The sequence below is a fragment of the Galeopterus variegatus genome, unplaced genomic scaffold (assembly GCF_000696425.1).
Source record: "Galeopterus variegatus unplaced genomic scaffold, G_variegatus-3.0.2 Scaffold1913, whole genome shotgun sequence".
NCBI lineage: Eukaryota > Metazoa > Chordata > Mammalia > Dermoptera > Cynocephalidae > Galeopterus > Galeopterus variegatus.
The window spans coordinates 164,997-187,102 of NW_007728024.1; the positions used below are offsets into that span (position 1 = coordinate 164,997).

Consider the following 22,106-nt stretch of genomic DNA (forward strand, 5'->3'; position numbering starts at 1 on the left):
GTAAAGATTTATTCAGGCCTTATTTGTTTAAAATAGGCTTATAGTTCACTCTATTTCCCTCCATCCCTTCTTTCCTTCTCTTTCTTTTACAGTGCTATTAAACAATGTTTTGGTCTAGGTATTTTACAGGTTTTTGCTGTATAAATAGGAGCATCCACTCCCCCACATCTGCCACTGTGGTTAAACTTTCTAATTGCTTATTAGTAGTATATATCAATGTCATATCTTTACTAAATTTATATATGAATTCTAATAGTTTTGGAGATGATTCTCTTAGTTTTTCCAGAAGATATATAAACTGTAAAAAATAGTAGTTTGTCTCTTCTTAAGATTTGTGTCTTTCTTTTTTCCTTGTTCAAAAAAGTGCTGAATAGTGGAATCTTTTTCTTGTTGTAGTCTTTTTTTAATAAATGACTAAAATGTCTCACCATTAGGTGTGATGTTTGCTTTGCATTTGAGAGAGTTTCCTTCTGTTCCTTGCTTCCTAAGAGTTTCAATCCAAAGAGTGCTAAGTCAAATGAAATTGTTTTTGGGTATCTAACCAAATAATCATATTTTTCTCTTTAATATAATAATGTAATAAATTATAACAGTAGATTTCCAAGTGTTGAACCATTTTAAAATTCATAGAATAATACTTAAAAATAGTCATAGGAATTTTTAATTCACTGTGGATCAATTCAGTAATATTTAATTTAGGATGTTTGTATTTATACTCATGAGTGACATTGGTCTGATATTGCCATTTTCCCCCATCTTACTGTGCTTATTACAATTGTGGGCTATAGACTATGGTATTAGAATTATGCTAGCCTCATGAGATGAATGAGAACATTTTCTAGTTTTCTCTATGCTTTGAATCAGTGAAATAACAAGGAATTATCTATTCTTTGAAGGTTTGATACAATTAGGCTTTTAACATCGTTTGGATCTGGTGCCTATTTGAGGCATTTATCTTTAAGTTGTTTCCCCATTTATTCCGTGATAATTGTCTGTTTGAATTTTCTGTTTTTTCTTGAATTAGTTTTGTTAATTTATATTTCCAAAAAAGCCATGCATTTCATGTGTGTGTTTAAATGTATTACCACAATATCATAATACTGTCTTTTGATTTTTTTAATCTCTATCATTTCTTTTATGTTCTTAATTCGTGTTTTATGAGACTTGCTGGTTTGTCTGTTTTTTAGTGTTTTTGAAGAACCAGTTTTTCATTTTATTAATTGTGTACTCTTTTTTCCTCCTATTTCATTAAATTCAGTTATTTACTACTTTTTTTTTTGGCTTCATTTTCAAGCAAGTTAGGTTCTAAAAGTCACTTCTTAAGTGTATTTGTTTGTAACTCCAAAGTGACTGAGGGATTTGTTTGCATTCTCTATTGCATTTTATAATAGGATTGTCAAGCAGTCCTTTGGGACATTAAAACCAGGCCAACATCTCTCTTCTTGCTGATAGATATTCTATAAGGCAGTGGTTCTAAAAGTTTAGTGTGCATGAGAATCACCTGGGGAGCTCATTAGAATAGATTGCTGAGCTCCATCCTCAGAGTCTATGATATAGTAGGCCTGGAGTGGAGTCTAAGAATTTGATTTCCTAACAAGTTCCCATGTGCTATTGATTATTCTGGTCTAAGGACCACACTTTGATAACCACTGCCATGAAGTACTGTTTCCCAAATTAGACCAATTTTGTGTCTCTATAGAAATCTGTTGGGGCAGGTAAACTGTCTCCTCCCAATTTTGAAGATTTCCCCAAATGTCATAGGGAACACAATAACAAATATATTATCTGCTTTTGCCACTTCTCAAGTGGACATTAAATCTGTGGTACCATCTTAGGGCATTTGAAAAGTTAGGGTAAATTTGATTCATGTGTATTTTGTTTTTCTTTATGTTTGTACTTATTTCCCATGTTTTCATCAAATCTCTACATTTTAATTAATTATTTATTTATTTATTTGTGGCTGGCTGGTATGGGGATCTGAACCTGTGACCCTGATGTGAGAAGGCTGTGCTTTAACCGACTGAGCTAACTGGCCAGCTCCCCTACATTTAAAAATAATATACTGAATAGTTTTAATCATTTCTACACCGATGTCTCTTTTTTATAGTATCTTCTTTTCTGTGAGGAAAGTTCTAGCAACAAATAGAATAACTCATCTTCCTTTTGTTTTATGTATTATTTTCTTGATTCTGACTTCTCTATTCAGTTTTCTACTTCATAGAATTTTCTACAGATGTTTGTTTTCCAATTCTTATCATCGTAAGTCCATCCCGAAACATATTTCTCACCTAATGTTTATCTAAGACTATTGCATGCTCTTCTGATTAAAACATCTATAGAATATTGTTTTGACAAATATTGACTTCACCTCTACAAATTCTCCCTTTTCTATTGGGCTCTATTACTTTTCTATAATTTTGAAACTCTCTCTCCAAAGATTATTTTTTTCCTTCAGAATGAAAATATTTTTCTTATATATATATTTTTTAAAATATTCAAGTGATTTAGAAATGAACAAAATAGAAAATATAAACCTCATAATTCTACCCCTTACACTTTTCTTTCTTTTTTTTTTTAAGACAAATCCCAAAAGTTCTGATGATCACTGGTATAAAATCAGTTTTGTATTTTCACTGCCTTTGCCCTCTTTTGCTTTTAGTGTCTTTGATTACCCTCTTAAACAGTTACAATTAGCATCTTTACCAGCTTGCTCTTTTTTTTGGTTTTGATTGCTTCTTCAGTGTTTTCTTCTCAGGTTGTCTATTCAATTTTATATGGACTCCTTCCTGTTTTTTCTCTTTTGTTCCTTCTCTCCTTTCCAGCTTTCCAAAAATGAGGGAATTTCTGGAGTAGTAATATAAAATTCTCAAAGTGTCTTATGAGAAGGACACTCTCTTGCCTTAGTGGTAGGAATTTTGAATAGGTACAACTTTTCTGTATTGCAGTTTTAGAACGTATATCAAGATTTATACTTGTCTATATTCTTTAACCTATAATCAGTCATAAGGAAATAAACTGAATTTTGGGTGTATGTCTGTGTGCAAATATATTAATCATAGTTTTATTTGTAATTGTGAAAAATTAGAAACTAAATGTCCTAGTAGGGCAGAGTTTAAATGAATTATGGAGTAGCCATGGGATGGAATGTTGTATAGCTATTAAAGTATTTACAAAGAGTTTTTTAGTGATGTAAGAAGGTATAAATGCTAAGAGAATAAAAAGCATGGTTAAATTGTATAAATAGCTTGATCTTAATTCATTAAATTTGAGTATGTATATTGTGTTTTATGCGGGACGTCAGTATAAATATATAAATGAAAGGAATACTCCTAAACATTAGGAATGGTTCCCTGGATGGATTAAGGGTTATTTGTGATTTAAGAGCATGTTTAACTTTCATAATCAGAAAAGCATACTTATTTTTAAAAGGTATTTAGGATTTGATAGTGTTCGTTAATAGAAATTGTTAAGATGGGTTTGTGGTATGATACAGGCACCAGAGATTGCACAGCTACAACCATCTTCAAATTTTATTTCTGGTAAAATGTCACTACTAAATATGAGATTGGTCTAATGAACAAAACTTGCCAATTTTACAATTTTAGGTGTTTTTTTCCATTGTAAAACATTATATGTACTGATTGTAAAAACTGAAACAATGTAATAGTGTTTAAAGTGAAAACTGAAAGTTCTTATGTAGTCGCTCATTTTTTTTTATACAAGTAGGTTCATTCTATATTTAGTATTTTGCAGTTGCTTTTTGTACTTAATCATATATCATTCTTTTCTTAACTTGAGGTCCATTACTTCTAAACGTATGTGGGTTTAGAAGAAGCAGAAATTATGAACAAGATTATGGTGGTAAATTTGCCTCTGTTTATCTACTTCTTCATGAAATCTATGATTGAAAATAGACCTTTAAAACAGGGAAATCTAATAATTATACAGAAGTTACAATTTTTTTCATCAAATCTTTTCAAATTTGTATTTCTGATTTTTTTCTTTGAATTTTGGTACTATATTTTTTTATATAATAGGCACAAGTTCAATATCAACAGCAGCATGAACAACAGAAAAAAGATTTAGAAGTCGTCCATCAACAAAATATTCACCAGCTACAAAACAGGTTGTCTGAATTAGAAGCAGCTAATAAAGACCTAACTGAAAGGAAATATAAAGGAGACTCCACTATTAGAGAACTTAAAGCAAAACTTTCTGGTGTCGAAGAGGTATTGCATGTTGGTCTCCCCTCCTCCACCCCGCCATTTGAAAGAACATTTTAATTTGGTCACTTTATTTTAATTTGGTTACTTTATTACTTATGTGGGTGGTATTTCTTCGGATGCTCTGTAAAGAACTTTGTGATGTTAGGGTAATCAGTTCAGAAATGCAAAGAAAATTGAGAATCTGAAAATTGATAAAAAGGGCTAATTTATAACAGAATGGAGGTAAACTTGGATGTTTTCAGTTAGGGTCTCCAAGAACAGCTTACTGGAATAGCTCTCAGATTTTTCAGGGTATTTTTAATATTAGCAGCATCTGTATCTCTTAGGGTACTCAGTGTTGACAGGGCTGCTGGTTCTTTCTTCAGCTACTCAACATATCAAGCAACTGTATGGCGTTCAATGTCCAGTAATGATAATGATAATAGTAATAGTAAAGATAATAGCTAATGCTTACTGAGCATTTGCTGTGTGATAGGCACTGCTTTAAGTGATTTACTTATATTAACATTTAATTCTTATAACAATTCTTTAAGGTAGGTATTATTATTGCCGCTTTACAGATGATGAAACTAAGGCACAGAGAGGATCGGTAACTTGCCTAAGATCACATAGCCAGTCAGTGGAAGAATGAGGATGAGAACCTACCTTGTTCTCTTAGGCAACAGAGAAGTTTTTTAAGTCTTGTAATAGTGGCACGTTTGTTGATGCTTTGGCACTGATGATAGACTTTCTTAGCATTATTATGTATTACTGTCATATGAATTATCAGAAAACATGTAGTTTTTTTGTTTATTATATTTAAATACAAAGATCACCAATATTATTCTCTAAAGCCTGACCAATTTTATGTTCAGATCCTCATAGCCTTCTGCTGGGATAATAGATGTCTTCAATTTTTCTCCTTAAACACTTCACCTTCCACACCAATTATTATAGTTGGTGTTAAACATTTCAGACTTCGTGGTTCGTTGGTAGTCTAAATGCTTAATTATAATGCTATATGATTTCTTATATTTTAGCCGTGAAACTGGCCAGTGTATATACAGACTTCTTTATGTTGGTTTTTATATAATCTAATCAATATTTCTTCCAGGATTTGTATTAGACTTACAAATTATGAGTCCTGGGAACTTTTTTTCTTCGACCTTTGAATGTTCTGTTAATTATGCTAAATTATACTTTTTAGGCATTAGTGCCCTAAAAATAATTAGTACCATTTATTTAGTATTTACTGTGTGCCAGCCAATGTGTTAGGCAATTTACATAAGGATTTTTGAGAAGATTAAATAAAATAATTTATGATGTAGTTGATATTATCTCTGTTTTACAAATGAGTGAACTGAGATTTAGGGAGGTTTAGTAATTCCCAAGATCACAGAGTAAAAGAGCCAGGATTTGAATTCTGTCTGATACCAAAGTCTATTCTTCTAAAACCACTATAGTATAATTCTATGAAGTCATTTTTAAAAATTTTTGTTAAAAATTAAAACTATCTGGGAGTATTGTATACTGGACTTTTGTGTACCAGCAACGTTTGGGTTGGTATTAGCTATTTGGGAAGTGACCTATTCTAGATTTATTAAATTCTATTTTTAATGAACAGATATTGTTTGCATGTTTTTGCCTTAATGAGTGAACCAAAAGGAAATCCAGAAATGTTAACATATTTGTTGACATGGGAAAATATTTGTAATATATTATGTGAAGAAGGTAGATTATAAAACTGCCCAGTATGAGCCCCCTTTTAAAAAAAGATCTGTACATATAGCCGACAGAAAAAAGTGTTAACTTTAGATGGTGGCTCTAACCCCTTAGAATCAGTTGGGGAGACACTGGAAAATTCTTGTTACTAGTTTTTTTAAAGTTGTAGCAATTTATTCATAAATCAGGATTGTTTTATATTCCCTTTATATGATCGAATTAGATAGTAGAGTATTTTACAACTGTATTCCAAATCTATGTTACACATATCATTAGAGAGATTTCTGGGTCTTTTGAAAAAATCTGTATTAGAAGTTTAAAATTATGAAAGACATTTTGGTTATTTTAAAAAACTTAACTATAAATAACCAGACCAGCCAACTTCTCTTTTTCATAATGCATAATTTCTTTTTTCTTGCCTCTAGGAGCTACAGCGGACTAAGCAAGAAGTACTCTCTTTGCGAAGAGAGAATTCTACACTAGATGCTGAATGCCATGAGAAAGAAAAGCATATTAATCAGCTACAGACAAAAGTGGCAGTTTTAGAACAGGAAATCAAAGATAAGGATCAGCTTGTTTTAAGAACAAAAGAAGCATTTGATACAATCCAGGAGCAAAAGGTCTGTTTTTAAATTTTTCTAAACAAATTGATGATCACATTTACAAGTAATGCTTTTCCAACACAACACATGTCCTAATTATTTATTTATTTATTTTTAAAAATCAGGTGGTTTTAGAAGAAAATGGTGAGAAAAATCAGGTACAACTAGGAAAACTTGAAGCTACAATAAAATCATTATCAGCAGAACTTCTGAAGGTTTGTTTTAAAAATTTAATAAAATATTAATATCTCATTAGATTATATAGAGATTTACATATGAAGTTCTTTACAGGCAAATGAAATTATAAAGAAGTTACAAGGGGATCTGAAAACTCTAATGGGTAAATTGAAACTGAAGAATACAGTTACTGTTCAGCAAGAAAAACTCTTGGCTGAGAAGGAGGAAAAATTACAAAAGGAACAAAAGGAATTACAAGATGTTGGACAGTCTCTCCGAATTAAAGAGCAAGAGGTAGTTAATATTTTATATTTTTGTGTTGTGACTATTTTATTTGTAAAGTATAACAAGCTTCCTGAGATGTATTTTTAAAATTTCTACTTTGTTGTATTAGAGAATGGCCTTGGCCTTTTTTTTTTTTTAACAAAAGAAGATGAATAGATTTAACAGAAGTTAATAACCTATTTCAGTTTGAAAAGTTAGTTATCATGATCTAAATACCTTGATTACACTTATATGAGTATATGTATGTATATTTTCACATGTAAATATTTTATTACATAGTTGAATTAATTCCTCTATTCTCATTCAATAATAGTAGTAATCATTTAATTATTTAATTAATATAACACATTTCTTCAGTTTTTATTTTAACTTATTTTCTTGACTTATTGTGAGGATTGACATATTTCAGGTATGCAAATTACAAGAACAATTAGAAGCTACAGTTCAAAAACTTGAAGAAAGCAAACAGCTTCTAAAAAATAATGAAAAGTGTGAGTATGTTACATTTTTATGTAAATGAGGCTTGTAGTTTTATTCATCTGAAAATTTTATTTGAATTCATAAAAGTGTAGGTAAATCAAGCTATTGGTACATCTGAATAATTTCTGCTTTAAACATACTGTTTTAACGTCTTTGCTATAGTAAGTTACATCATTCGCCCTGTAAGTTATCATCATTATAAAGGATATCATATCACATGTGTCAGTAACCCAAAATTAAAAGTGTTGAAAATACTGACTATAATTTATTGTTTAAATTCTTCACTACTTTTTTTTAGTTGCTGTGTTTATCTAATAGTTGTAATATGAATAATTTGAAACTAAAATATAAGATGAGGCTTTTAACTAACATTTTCCCAGTTTCTAATACTAGATATCAGACATAGGATTGCAAACTTAAACTGTAAGATATTCTAGAAGTAAAAGCTTTGAAAGAGATGCTTGAGTGGCAGAGACACGTACTTCTGAGAGTAATAGAATAAGGAATCCTATGTGGCAGTTGCTAAAATAAAAATCTTTAATGGCAAAAATTTAGGTGAACCTGTATTGTTCCCCTGTGATATATGGTAGTTATAAAAACTTAAAATTAAAAAAATCTTAATATAACTTTTAAATGTTAAAAATGATTAGAAAAGTAAAAAAGTCAAATAAAATTCTTTACCTTGCTTCTTGTTCTTTTATTTAAGTAATCACATGGTTAAATAAAGAGCTAAATGAAAATCAGCTAGTGAGAAAGCAAGATGTATTGGGACCTTCTACCACTCCACCTGCACATTCTAGCAGCAATACAATCAGAAGTGGAATTTCTCCTAACCTGAATGTGGTAAGATTTAAGAGATCTTAGGGTATTTCCAAAGCAACAGTATTCCCAGATTGTTAGGAAGTCTCCATGACTTAAGGTGCTGGCCCCGATACAAACTGGGTTCCTACAATTATTAGCATTGAAGTAGAGTTTCAGTTACCCTTGGAAGTGGGACATAGGTATACTTGCTCTTCACAAAGTGACTATATTTGAAGGACACACTTCTTTGTAAGACTTTACTGGGTATAGATATCATTCAGTACTAACTCTTTATTACATTACTTTTAATTCTAAATAAGTTGAAAAACTTTAAAATACACACATACACACACACATAATATTTAGGAGACTTCAAGAAGAGAGAATTCAGGTTTTGAGTTCAAGTTTGGAACTATGATGGAAAAAATGTAAACTGAATTCCATCAGAAAAAGAAAAGAAAGAAAAAGATAAGCCCTGTTAGCAGAATTGTCAAGTCTGGATTCTAGAAGAAACTGGTTAGAGTTGGAAGAAACTCTAGCTTCTAGCATGAGGTCTTTTGTGTTTTCCTTGCAAGAAATAAGTTGGAAGAATAAGAAAAGCAGCTCCTTATATCCAAGAGATGGCCTGGTGCTATGAGGTGGCTAAGCCTAGGTGCTGCTAGGAGCTTGCATAGCACACACAAGAGGGCCTTGGGGTTTTCCTGTAGAACATAACAATTTCATAGAATATCAACATCAGATAAGGTCACCCTGTTACTGTGATAGATCAGGACAAAAACGAGACCACTCCATAATCATGTCTGAACAAAGACAAAAATACGAACATTGCCAAACCACAAAAATGGCCAACCTTCCTCCTATCCTGGCTAACATGAGTGGCTGCTCCTTTACCAGTTACATCTTTGGCCTTAATACATTCCTCCTGCCTTCTTAGATAGGATTTATTCAGATACCCAGTCATATGTTTATCCCCACTTCCTAGTTGTTTCCTATCCACAGCAAAGCCCCACTTTCTTTTTTTTTTTTTTTTTTCCTTTTTGTCTTTTTTCATGACCGGCAACCGATCGCAACCCTCAGTGTCGCACCCGTACCAGACCTGGACCGGCAACGGGATCGCAACCCTCGGTGTTGCGCCCACACCTCGCTCAGCCAGTGAGCGGCTGGTCTGTATGTGGGATCCGAACCCTCGGCGGGAGCGCCGCTGCGCTCCCAAGCGGCGCACTGTAGCAGTGCGCCACCGGGCCGGCCCAAAGCCCCACTTTCTTAAACTTACACTTAAATCACCTAACATATGCCTAAATCCAATAAATAAATACTTTTTAAACAACCACTTGCTGAGACACCCCATTATTTCCCAGGGTGTGTGCAGTCTTAACTCTGTTGCAACGAGCAATAAACCAGCTTGTACATCTATAGTTGTGTTCCTGGTGGGTTTGGCTGGAGGACATTGGCAGAGGGTTTAAACTTCAGATGTCTAATTGAGTTTTTAATCTGCTTTGGTAAATCAGATAGTACTAGATGTCCGAAGAAGGGAAAGAATTGATGCTAAATTGGAAAAAGGTACAGAAAGAAGTACCTAGGGCTGAATTACAAGCTTGAAAAAATTTGACAGGCTTAACCTTGAATGACTGAGATGATAAATAGCTGTGAGAAAGGTATTTTTGTCATGCAGCCATTGGTGTACACAATTGCTTCTTATGATTTGTGTTTCAGTTGGCCTGTTATTATAAAAATAAACATTGTTTTCATGATACTGGTTAATGGTGGTTGCCACTATATTGAAAATTAGCGGCAAAGACAATTATTATCTCAATTAGTTCATTTAAGAGCACTGATCTTATTTTTATTTATTTATTTTTTTTAAAAGATGACCGGTAAGGGGATCTTAACCCTTGACTTGGTGTTGTCAGCACCACACTCACCCAGTGAGCGAACCGGCCATCCCTATATGGGATCCGAACCCATGGCCTTGGTGTTATCAGCACCGCACTCTACCAAGTGAGCCATGGGCTGGCCCCCAAACACTGATCTTATTTTTATTTATTTATTTTTTTTAAAAGATGACCGGTAAGGGGATCTTAACCCTTGACTTGGTGTTGTCAGCACCACACTCACCCAGTGAGCGAACCGGCCATCCCTATATGGGATCCGAACCCATGGCCTTGGTGTTATCAGCACCGCACTCTACCAAGTGAGCCATGGGCTGGCCCCCAAACACTGATCTTATTTTTATTCAGTCTGGCAGGAAATTATTTTTATTTTATCTCTCATTGGCCTATTGATCTAAGACTCTGCCCCTACCCCTTTTCAGGAGGCATAAAGTGAACCAAGATAGCTCAGAAGTTTTTGTTTTAACTCGGTTCAAAGGTGGGCCCAGTAGTTCTATCCAAACTTGCATAGCAACTCTAAAAAGCCTCTGGGCCAAAGATATCCCAGCTTTCTGCTGTATAATACAGTGGTTTTGTGGTGTCATGATAAATAAAATTGGCCTCTGAGATAATGCTCTTAACTATTAGTTACTAGAACTAACGCCTCCTGGATCAGCAAATACTATTAGAATTAATTTCTCATCCTTAATCATTTTTATGTTTTTATTTTTAGATTGATGGTAGACTGACTTACCCAACTTGTGGGATTGGTTATCCTGTCTCCTCTGCGTTTACGTACCAGAACACCTTTCCTCATCCAATGTCTTCCAAAAATAACATCCAACCGGTTTCAGGACCAAAGGTAGCCAAATTAACTAGTACTGTTTTTGGAAAAATATAGCAACTAATTAGCACACAAATATTTTTCATCTTTTCAAAAGTTCACTTATTCTTTGGTCAGTTGCTAAGTATTAGGTAATAGATGAATACATTACTCAATATCTAGTATATATGCTTATAGGAAATATTGTATGTACTATACTTGTATATTTCTTGAGTCACTGTAATGTATAAAAAGATTGGACACCAATATGCTTAAACCCTTATTTCTATTCAATCTCTCCAGTTTTGTTCATTCTTCTACTTGAATCTCCTACAACTCTCAATCCTAATGAGAATTACTGACTTCATACTGCTAGCATATTAGCTGTGGTAACATTTTTGGATTCTATTATCAAAATTTAAAGGTCTGGTGTTGTGTAGGCTTTTCGCAAGTTTTGAAATGTAGTTCTGGCAACATTATCTCAAATAGTATATGATAAGCATTTCCTCCAACCCTTGATTTACTTGCTAAGGCTTTTTTCTGTCCACTTGACTTCATCATCGTTATTACTAATGTCTTAGAATTATATATTGTTTTCATATATATTATAATTTTATTTTCACAATAATTTAATCCATTTAGATCAGTGACTGCTTTTATTTTCATTCCTAACTTTAGGTCCAAACTGTGTTTTTCCTACATCATGGAGACAAACATTTATGAAAAGAATATTTATAAAAGGTAGATGGAGGACTTTGAAACTAGTATTATAAACTCTTTATAAAAGTAGGTATGGGTTGCTCTAAAAATAAGTTAGCTGTGTTGCTTAGGCATGGGCTTCTTTTTAGCCATACTCTTACTGATTATTTGGAGCTATTGAGAATTCTCAGTGAAATGAGGATTAAGCCTGACTTTTTATGCTTATAATACTATTTTCTAAAGAGTATTTAGATGCATTCAATTGGCTCTTCTTGCATTGCTTATTAAGGAGAATTAGATTTGTGCGATCAAAGGGGTACTATTGTTTTGTAATAAATATCAGTATACTGAAGCGTGATTGCATCTTGGGACCATTTTTTTCTCTTGAAAATTATGATTGAATACACAGTTGTTTTTCACTTTAAACATCTTTCCAGGCATATATATAATGTCCAAAATGAGGACAAGAGCTACTATAGACAGTTGCCTAGTTAGTAGGACTAAATATGAATTATAAAATAATATTACCTTTTTTTTTTTTTTCTCCTTTTTGTCTTTTTTACTGACCGGTAACGGGATTGCAACCCTCGGTGTTGCGCCTGCACCGCGCTCAGCCAGTGAGCGGGAACCGGTCTCCACATGGGGTCCGAACCCTCGGCGGGAGCGCCGCCACACTCCCAAGCGGTGCACTCTCCAGTGTGCCACTGGGCCGGCCCAATATTACCTTTTTTTTTTTGTCTTTTGTCTTTTTCCATGTCCGGCAACGGATTGCAACCCTCAGTGTTGCCCCCGTACCGGACCGGGGACCGGCATCGGGATCGCAACCCTCGGCGTTGCTCCTGCGCCTCGCTCAGCCAGTGAGCGGGAACCGGTCTGTATGTGGGATCTGAACCCTCAGGCGGGAGCGCTACCGCGCTTCCCAAGTGGCGTACTTATCCAGTGCGCCACCGGGCCAGCCCCCAATATTACCTTTTTTAAAGGTCTTGTGGAACCAAGGGTCTTGTTAAACATAGGAGCAAGACTTTCAGTATTTTGTATATCATTGATCTCCATATTCCTATGATCATGTATTCCTAACAGTAAAAAAAAAAAACAAAAAAACCCCATAAAACCCTGAAACAAACAAAACACTTTGAGCTTGGATCTCTAACACATCAAATTTATTTATTTGTGAATTTTATATATGTACTACCGAACTACTGTATTATATACAGTATAATTTAGTGGTTAAGAAAGTGAGGTCTGATGTTAGGATTTAAATCCTGCCTCTGTCAATGTGAAGTGAGGCATAACCACTAAAAAACAAACCAAAAACAACCAACTCACATGCTTCAATTTCCCCACTTGTAAAATGGAGCAATAATTTTATTTACCTTACTGAGTAAGGCTTATTGAGTTTAAGTGAATTAAGGCATTTGCTTTGAATAGTGCCTGATACATGATAAGTGCTCCATAAATGTTATTTGCTATTATTAATATTAAAATGTATTCAAAAATAGAAATTAAAGAATGAGATTAAAAATGGATATAAATCAAAGTTATAAGATTTTCTTCTTATACCACTAATCACTGCCGACTTAGGTGACCATTGAACTTGTTCGTTTTGTGTTAGCAGCTATGGCAATTAAAACATGTTCGTTTGAGTTGCAGTTAAAAGATCACCATTTTATTTCATGACATGGAGTCTGTGATATATAACTGATGTCTTAAAATGTTATTGTTGAGATTTAGTATGTTCAATTAGATGTTTAACTGTGAGGATGTGAGATAACATGAGGAGTTAAATTAGGCAAGAAACAAAATCATGCTGAAAGAATACAGTAGTTCCCAACTGCTTATCCACAGGGGATATATTCCAAGGCCCCCAGTTGTATGCCTGAAACTGCAGATAGTACTGAACACCATATAAATGCTCTACCTGCGATGGGGTTATGTACCAATAAATCTATTGTAAATTGAAAATATCATGAGTTGAAAGTGCATTTAATATACCTAACCTACCAAACTTCATAGCTTAGTTTAGCCTACCTTTAACATGCTCAGAACACTTACATTAGCCTACAGTTGGGCAAAATTATCTAACACAAAGCCTATTTTATGATAAAGTGTTGAACATTGCATGTGATTTATTGAATACTGTATTGAAAGTGAAAAACAGAATAGCGATATGGGTACTCAAAGTACGGTTTCTACTGAATACTTATCGCTTTCACACCATTGTAAAGTTGAGCCATCTTAAGTCAGGGACCGTCTGTTTATACTATATTTTTTCCTATACATGCATATCTATGATAAAGTTTAATTTATAAATTAGGCACAGTAAGAAATTAACAGGGCCAGCCTGTGGCTCTCTTGAGGGAGTGTGGTGCTGATAAGACCAGGTCAAGGGTTAGGATCCCCTTACCGGTCATCTTTTAAAAAAAAGAAAGAAAGAAAGAAAGAAATTAACAACAATAATAATAAAATAGAAAAATTAAAACAATATAGTGTAATAAAAGTTATGTGAATGTGGTGTCTCTCTCTCTCTCAAAATATTTTATTGTACTGTACTCACCTATTTTGGACTGTGGTTGACCCCAGTGACTGAAACTGCAGAAAGTGAAATCATGGATAAAGAGGGACTACTGTATATGGGTATTTAAAAAGATTGTGCTGTGCTGACAAATAGAAAGAACAAACACTTGATAATTTTAAAGCAAAATAGACAAAATTACTTATTTCTTCTCTTTTATTTTTGAAGACAATAGTAGCCAAGGATTCAGTCATTCAATAAAAATTTGATAAATGTTTACTATGGCCAAGCATTGTCCTAGTTGCAGGAGATACAGCAGTGAACAAGACAAAGCCCCTGCCACTATGGTGCTTGCATTTTGTGGTGAAACACCATTATAGTATTTTTCAAACTAAAATGTTATTTAAAAAGAGATGTTATTTGATATCAAAGAAAATACTTATGATACAATCTTTTGGAATAAATTCTTGATGCGCAAGGTCAAACATGATTAGGTTTCATGGAGGTAATTATGAGGTGTATGAGAGATTTTCTACAATGAGAAAGGACCCAGATGATTGATTTCTTTATCTTCCTAGAGTTTGGCCCACAGTGTGTATTCAGAGACAGATTTTATCTAGAGATAGAATCACTCAGTTTGATTAACTACCTCATTTACTAGATGGTTCTAAATTAATCTTTTGTTTATTTGGTATTAACTGTTTTTAAAAACAGATAATGTATGAGTATAGGAAGTTTCCAAAGGTACAAGAAGATATACTCTCTAAATGTCCCTACTGTGGTCCCCAGTCCTCTCCTTGGAGAAAAACACTGTTAGGAGTTTCTTGTGATATATTCCAAAAGTATTCAAAGCATATACAAGAATATGTGTGTGCACATATATTTGTATGTATGTTCATATATATGGGTGTTTGTATATATAAACATAAATAGTACATGCCCAATGTTCTGTGCCTTGCTTTTTTCATCTAACAATATTATCATGGACTAGGTTTGTTTCGGTGTATCAGAATGTAAGTATGTGTTTATTTTTTAGTGATCTCATAGTATTCCAGTATATGATGTAATATAATTAATTTAGGTAGTACTCTGTTTACAGGCAATTAAATTCTTTTCAGTCTATGTAGTCATACAATGCTCCAGCAACTGTCTTTGTACATATGTCTCTGTAGCCTTGTACAAATAAATTTGTAAGATAAATTCTTAGAAGTAACTGGGTCAAAGGCATTTTGTCAATCTAGTGACTGAAGCAGTATCTTATGTTAATCGACATTTCCCTCTTATTAAAATGAGAAACATCTTTTTATATATTTTGGGGTTATTTCCTACTTTATGAAATTCCTGTTCATTTCTTTTTTATTTGGAATGTTTAACACTTATGACTTCTTAAGTGTTCTTTATATATTCTGTACACTAATTTGTATTGCTTTTATGTGCTGTTATTATTTCCTACATTATTTTGCCTTTCCCCCACCCCCAATTTTTGGTTTGTCTTTTTGCCTCCTTTTTTTTAAATTTAAAGCTTTATTAAGGTAGAATTTCCATATCATGAAATTCTTCCATTGTAAGTTTATAGTTTAATAATTTTAGTTTGCTTATAGAGTTGTGTAACTATCACCACAGTCCCGTTTTAGAACATTTAAGTTACCCCAAAAAGTTCCCCAGAGCCTGTTTGCAGTTAATCCACACTCCAGCCCCCAGCTAGGCCACTACTGATGTGCTTTCTGTCTTTATAAATTTGTATTTCTATATTTCATATAAAAAGAATCATACAATATATAATTTTTTGTGTTTCTCTTCTTTCACTTAGTATAGTGTCTTTGAGGTTCATTCAGGTTGTAATGTGTATCAGTAGTTTATTTCTTTTAAATTGCTTAGTATTTCATTGTATGGATATGCCACAATTGGTTTATCCATTAATCAGCTAATGTACATTTGGGTTGTTTTCAGTTTTTGGATATTATAAAATAAGCTGTTGTGAGCATTGTGTACAAATCTTTGTATTTATTGGGGGTGAATACCTAAGAATGGAATGGCTGATGGAATATGCTTGATTTTTAAAAAACTACCAAACTTTTCCAAAATGGTTTTACCATTTACCACCAGCAATTTGAGGATTCAAGTTTCTGCATCCTTCCAACAGTTGGGATGGTCAGTTTAATTTTAGCCATTCTAATACATGTGTAGAAGTATCTCATTGTGGTTTTAATTTGTATTTCCCTAAAGCATCTTTTCATGTGTTTATTTGACATCAGTATTTCTTCTTTGGTGAAATATTTGTTTGAATCTTTTGTCCATTTTAAAATAAGGTTGTTTGTCTTTTTATTGAGTTATAAGAGTTCTTTGTATATTCTGAATACAAGTCCTTTATCAAATATATTATTTGCAAGTATTTTATCCCAGTTTGTGGCTTCCCTTTCCATTTTCTTAATATCTTTTGAATCGCAAAGTTTTTAATTTCTGACGATGTCGAACTCATCAATTTTTATTTTCTTTTCTTGATCATGCTTTTGGAGTCATACGTAAGAACTCTTTGTCCAGCAACAGATTGAAAACATTTTTACTATGTTTTCTTCTAAAGTTTTATAATTTTAGGTGCTACATTTAGATCTGTGATCCTTTGTAAGATAATTTTTGTGTATGGTGTGAAATAATGATGTAAGTTTTTTTTTTTAATGTGGATATCCAATTATCTCAGTACCATTTGTTGAAAAGACTTTTTCCTTGTTCAATTGCTTAAGGACCTTTGTTGAAAACCAATTGACCCTAAATTTAAGGATTTATTTCAGGACTCTCAATTCTGTTTCATTGATCTATATGTCTGTTCTTGTGCCAATACCACACTGTCTTGATTACCTTGACTTTAAAGTTTTGAAAGTAGGTAATGTAAATCTACCAACTTTGTTCTTTTTCAAAATTATTATTTTAGATCTTTTATAATTCCATATAAATGTTCAGATCCACTTGTCAGCTTCTACAAAATAGTCTATTTGGATTTAGAGAGGGGTAAATTGAATTTACAGTCAATTTTGAAAGAAACACCATTTTGACAATATTTTGTCTTCCAATTCATGAACATTACATGTCTATTTATTTATTTAGATCTTTAATTTATCTAAATGATATTTTGCAGTTTTCATTGTATGAGTTTTGCATTGCTTTTGTTGTTAGTTTGTTTCTAAGTATTTTATACTTCTTGATGCTATTGTGAATGTAATTATTTTATTAATTTTTTTTAGGCTACTCATTGATGTATAGAAATGTAATTGATTTTTATATATTGAGCTTGAATTCTGAAACCTTGCTAAACTCATTTATTTCTATATAGACACTCATGTTACCTGAAAATGACAATTTTATTTTTTATTTTTATTTTTTTATTTTTTTGTCTTTTGTATTTTTCCGTGTCCGGCAACGGATCGCAACCCTCAGTGTCGCCCCCGCACCGGACCGGGGACCGGCAACGGGATCGCAACCCTCGGCGTTGCCCCCGTGCCTCGCTCAGACAGCGAGCGGAAACCGGTCCGCATGTGGGATCCGAACCCTCGGGCGGGAGCGCCGCCGCGCTTCCCAAGCGGCGCACTATCCAGTGCACCACCGGGCCGGCCCTAAAAATGACAATTTTAATTCTTCCTTCCCAATTTGGTTGCCTTTATTTATTTTACTTGCCTTATTGCAATGTCTAGAGCCTCTATTACAACTTGAATAAATATGGCAAGAACAGGCATTCTGTTCCTATTCCTGGCCTTCAGGACAGAGCATTCAGTTTTTTATCATTATATTTGTTGTAGGTTTTTTGTAAGTCCCATATTTTGGATTAAGGGAATTTTATTCCATTTCTAGTTTGCTAAGAGCTTTTATAATAAATGGGTGATGAATTTTGTCAAATGCCTTTTCTGAATTAATCTATGTGGCTTTTCTTTTATCAGTTAATAGCTGGATTATGTTGCTTTTCAGATATTACATCAGCCTTGCATTCTTGGGATAAACTTCACACTGTCATGGAGTATTATTCTTTGTATACTACTGGAATCAGTTTTCTGATAGTTTGATGAAGATTTTGTCTGTGTTCATAAAGGATATTGGTTTGTAGTTTACTTTTCATGCATTGTCTTTATTTATAAAAAATTTAAATCAGGGTAATGCTGGCCTTATTAAATGTGTAGGAAAGTGCCCTTTGTATTTTCTGGACTGTATTGTGTAGAATTGCTTTTTTTTTCTTTAAGGTTTAGTAGAATTTTCCAGTGAAACCATCTGGGCCTAGAGATTTCTTTTTTGGGAGGTTTTTTTTAATAGGTATGAATTAAATTTTTTCAGTAGCCACAGGACCATTTTGGTTATTTACCTTTTTGGGGGGGGGGGCAGTTTTGGTCATTTGTGACTTTCATGAGATTAAACTATTTAAGTTTTTAATTTACGTGCATAGATTGTTTATAACATTTCATATACTTTTTAAACTGTCTCTAGGACCTGTAGTGATATTCTCTTTTTCATTACTGTTAATGGTAATTTTGTTCTTGTCTCTTTTAAGAATCAGTTTGACAAGAGATTTACCAGTTTTATTGATTTATATAAGGAACCAGCTTTTGGTTTCATTGATTTTTCTTTTTTTTTTTTTGTCTTTTTTCGTGTCCGGCAACGGATCGCAACCCTCAGTGTCACGCCCGTACCGGACCGGGACCGGCAACGGGATCGCAACCCTCGGTGTTGCACCTGCACCTCGCTCAGCCAGTGAGCGGGAACCGGTCTGTATGTGGGATCCGAACCCTCGTTGGGAGCGCCACCGCACTCCCAAGCGGCACACTGTAGCAGTGCGCCACCGGGCTGGCCCGATTTTTCTATTTTTCAAATTATTGATTTCTGCTCTTTAATATTTTCTTATCTTTAGCTTGCCTTGAGTTTGTTTGGCTCCTTTTTCTACTTTATTAAGGTGGAAAAGTGTATTCTTATTTGAGACCTTTTTCTCCCCCTTCCCTTTTTTCTTTTTTAGTATAAACATGTAATGCTATAATTTTTGCTCTAGTCTTCGCTTTAACTGCATTCCACAAATTTTGGTATGCCATATTTTCATTTTCATTCAGTTCAAGATATTTCCTAATTTCCCATGAAATTTCCTTCTTGACTTATGTATGGGGGTTCTTCAAAAAGTCCGTGAAAAGATTTAAAGATCTAAACAGGCCCACAGCCACTGCCACCATAATCACCGGAGCCATTTTCTGGTCTCAGAACCATTGCCCATCGCAGAGCAGCTCCCTGGAGAGCAGCTTTCCTGCAGATTACCCGTCACTGCAGCCGTATACTCCACAGATGCAAGGAAGGCAGCTGCAACCACTGCTGCCATTGCTACCACTGCAGGTTAACGCTACTGCCACCAAGGACACTGTGAAGGACACCACAGATGCAAGGGAGACAGTAGCAGCAGCTGGCACCATTGGTGTCCCCACAAGGTATCCCAATTGCTGCTTTGGACACTGCAAATGTGAAGGAGATGGTTGCAGCTGCTGGCACCTCTGCCACCCCCATGAGGTAACCCCACTACTACTCAGACACCCCAGATGTGAGGGAGGTTGTTGCAGCCACCAGCACTGCTGCTGCAGACACCGTAGCTACGCAGGTTGCTACTGTGGACACTGCAGTAAAGCAGGTGGCTGCTGTAATTGCCACTGCTGCAGTTATTGCCACCACTGGGGCCACCAGGCAGCCACCATCATCATGTGAGCAGCCTGCCACTGCTTGAGCCACCACTGCCACACAGGCAGCCTGCCAAAGCCACCTCCACAACCACCACCACCACCAGGGTAGCCTGTTACCACAGCAGCAGTCGTGACAGCCACTGCCACTGTGCAGGTGGACTGCCAGCCACTCAAATGTATTGACACAAGGATGTTCACCAGTGAAGTCCCGGGAAGGAGAGTAATAGAAGAAGCAACTGCTCTACCAGACATCAATGTAGAATACTAGAAATATGACAAAACAAAATGCGAGTCCACCAAAGGAATACAATAACTCAAATACCAGACCCCATGGAGCAGGAAACCCTTGAAATGACTGAAAAGGAATTCTAGTAAAAACCTTAAGGAAACTCAATAAGATGTGAGGAGACACAATTAGATGACATAATGAACTGAACAAAGCTATCCGGAAATTTACAGAGAGACTAATACCTTAAAAAAGGATATAGCAGAACTCATGGAACTGAAGGAGTCATTCAACAAAATAAAAAACACAGCTGAGAGCTTAAACATCAGGCTAGAGCAAGCAGAAGAAAGAATTTGTGATGTTCAATACAGTCCCTTTGAAATAACTTAGGTGGCCAAAAAAAATTTTTTTTTTAAATGAAGGAAGTCTAAGAGAGATAGCAGAAAGCCTTGAGCACAGAAACATCCAAATCATGGGTATTCTTGAAGGGGAGGAGAAAGGAAAAGGCATTGAGACATGTTCAATGAAATAATAGTGGAAAACTTCCCAGGTATACAGCGAGACATAGACCTTCAGATTCAGGAGGCTCAGAGATCACCAAACAGATTCAATCCAAAAAAGGTCCTTTCTGAGGCACATTATAGTCAAACTGACAAAACTCAAAGAGAGAATCCTAAAAGAAGCAAGAGAAGTGTCGAGTCACCCTATAAGGGAGTCTCCATCAAACTGAAGCAGACTTCTCAACAGGAGCTCTACGGGCCAGCCGAGAATTGGATGATAAATTAAAAATACTAAAAATAAAACTTCCAGCCAAGAATGCTATACTCAGCAAGGCTATCCTTCATAAACAAAGGAGAAATAGCATATTTCCCAGACCTCACAACTCCTACAAGAAATCCTCAAGGGAGTACTGCATCTGGAATCCAAAAAATGATATTTACTGCCATGAATACACAAGAAAAAATAAAACTCACTGGTAGAACAAAAATGCAAATGAGAAAGAGAGAGAAAATGTATCTTACCGCCTCCAAAAGCCAACAAACACTGAAGACAATTTTAGGGAAAGAAACAAAAGATATTCAAAATATCCAAATGAAAACTGATAAAATGCTAGAAGTAAGCCAATACCTTTCAGTAACAACCCATTCAAAAGACACAGACTGGCTGATTGGATTAAAAAGCTAGGCCCAACTACATGCTTTCTACAACAGACTCCCCTTACTTTTAAAGACACAAACAGACTAATAGTGAAGGGATGGAAAAATATGTACCACACAAATGGAAATAAAAATTGAGGAGGAGTATCTATTCTTTTATTAGATAAAATAGACTTTAAACAAAAAACTATAAAAGGAGACAAAGAAGACCATTATATAATGATAAAGGGATCTATCCAGCAAGAAGACGTAACTATCATAAAAATATATGCACCCAACCTTGGGGCACCCAGATATATAAGACCTTATATATTAGACCTTAGGAAAGAGACCCAAATATGATAATAGTTGGGGACCTGAATGCCCCTCTATCAACATTGGACAGACCATCTAGGCAACAAATCAATAGAGAAACACAGGATTTAAACCACACTTAAGACCAATTGGACTTGGCAGATATCTACAGAACATCTCATCCAGCAACAACAGAATAAATATTCTTCCATCTCATCAGTGCATGGAACATTTTTAAGGATAGAACACAGGTCACAAATCAAGCCTCAACAAAGTTCAGAATATTGAAATCATTTCAAGTATCATCTCAGACTACAACAGATTAAACTAGAAATCCATGACAAGTGAAATTCTGGAAACTATACAAACACATGGAAATTAAACAACATGTTCCTGAACAAAATATGGGTCCCAGAAGAAATTTAAAAGGAAATAAAAAAACTTATTGAGGGCCGGCCCGTGGCTCAGTCGGGAGAGTGTGGTGCTGTTAACACCAAGGCCCCGGGTTCGGATCCCATATAGGGATGGCCGGTTCGCTCACTGGCTGAGCGCGGTGCTGACA

General features: G+C 34.6%; 1 protein-coding gene across 2 annotated transcripts in view; it reads left to right on the forward strand.

Moving 5' to 3' along the window:
* Window positions 1–22,106, forward strand: part of SASS6 (spindle assembly 6 homolog (C. elegans)) — a 50,894-nt gene that overhangs the window by 13,612 nt on the left and 15,176 nt on the right. For both annotated transcript variants that reach the window (XM_008579569.1, XM_008579570.1), the window contains 7 exons: window positions 4,038–4,229; window positions 6,353–6,547; window positions 6,655–6,744; window positions 6,821–7,000; window positions 7,401–7,482; window positions 8,178–8,314; window positions 10,874–11,002. In XM_008579569.1, coding sequence (XP_008577791.1) covers window positions 4,038–4,229; window positions 6,353–6,547; window positions 6,655–6,744; window positions 6,821–7,000; window positions 7,401–7,482; window positions 8,178–8,314; window positions 10,874–11,002 — 1,005 coding nt within the window. The remainder of the gene's footprint in view (window positions 1–4,037; window positions 4,230–6,352; window positions 6,548–6,654; window positions 6,745–6,820; window positions 7,001–7,400; window positions 7,483–8,177; window positions 8,315–10,873; window positions 11,003–22,106) is intronic.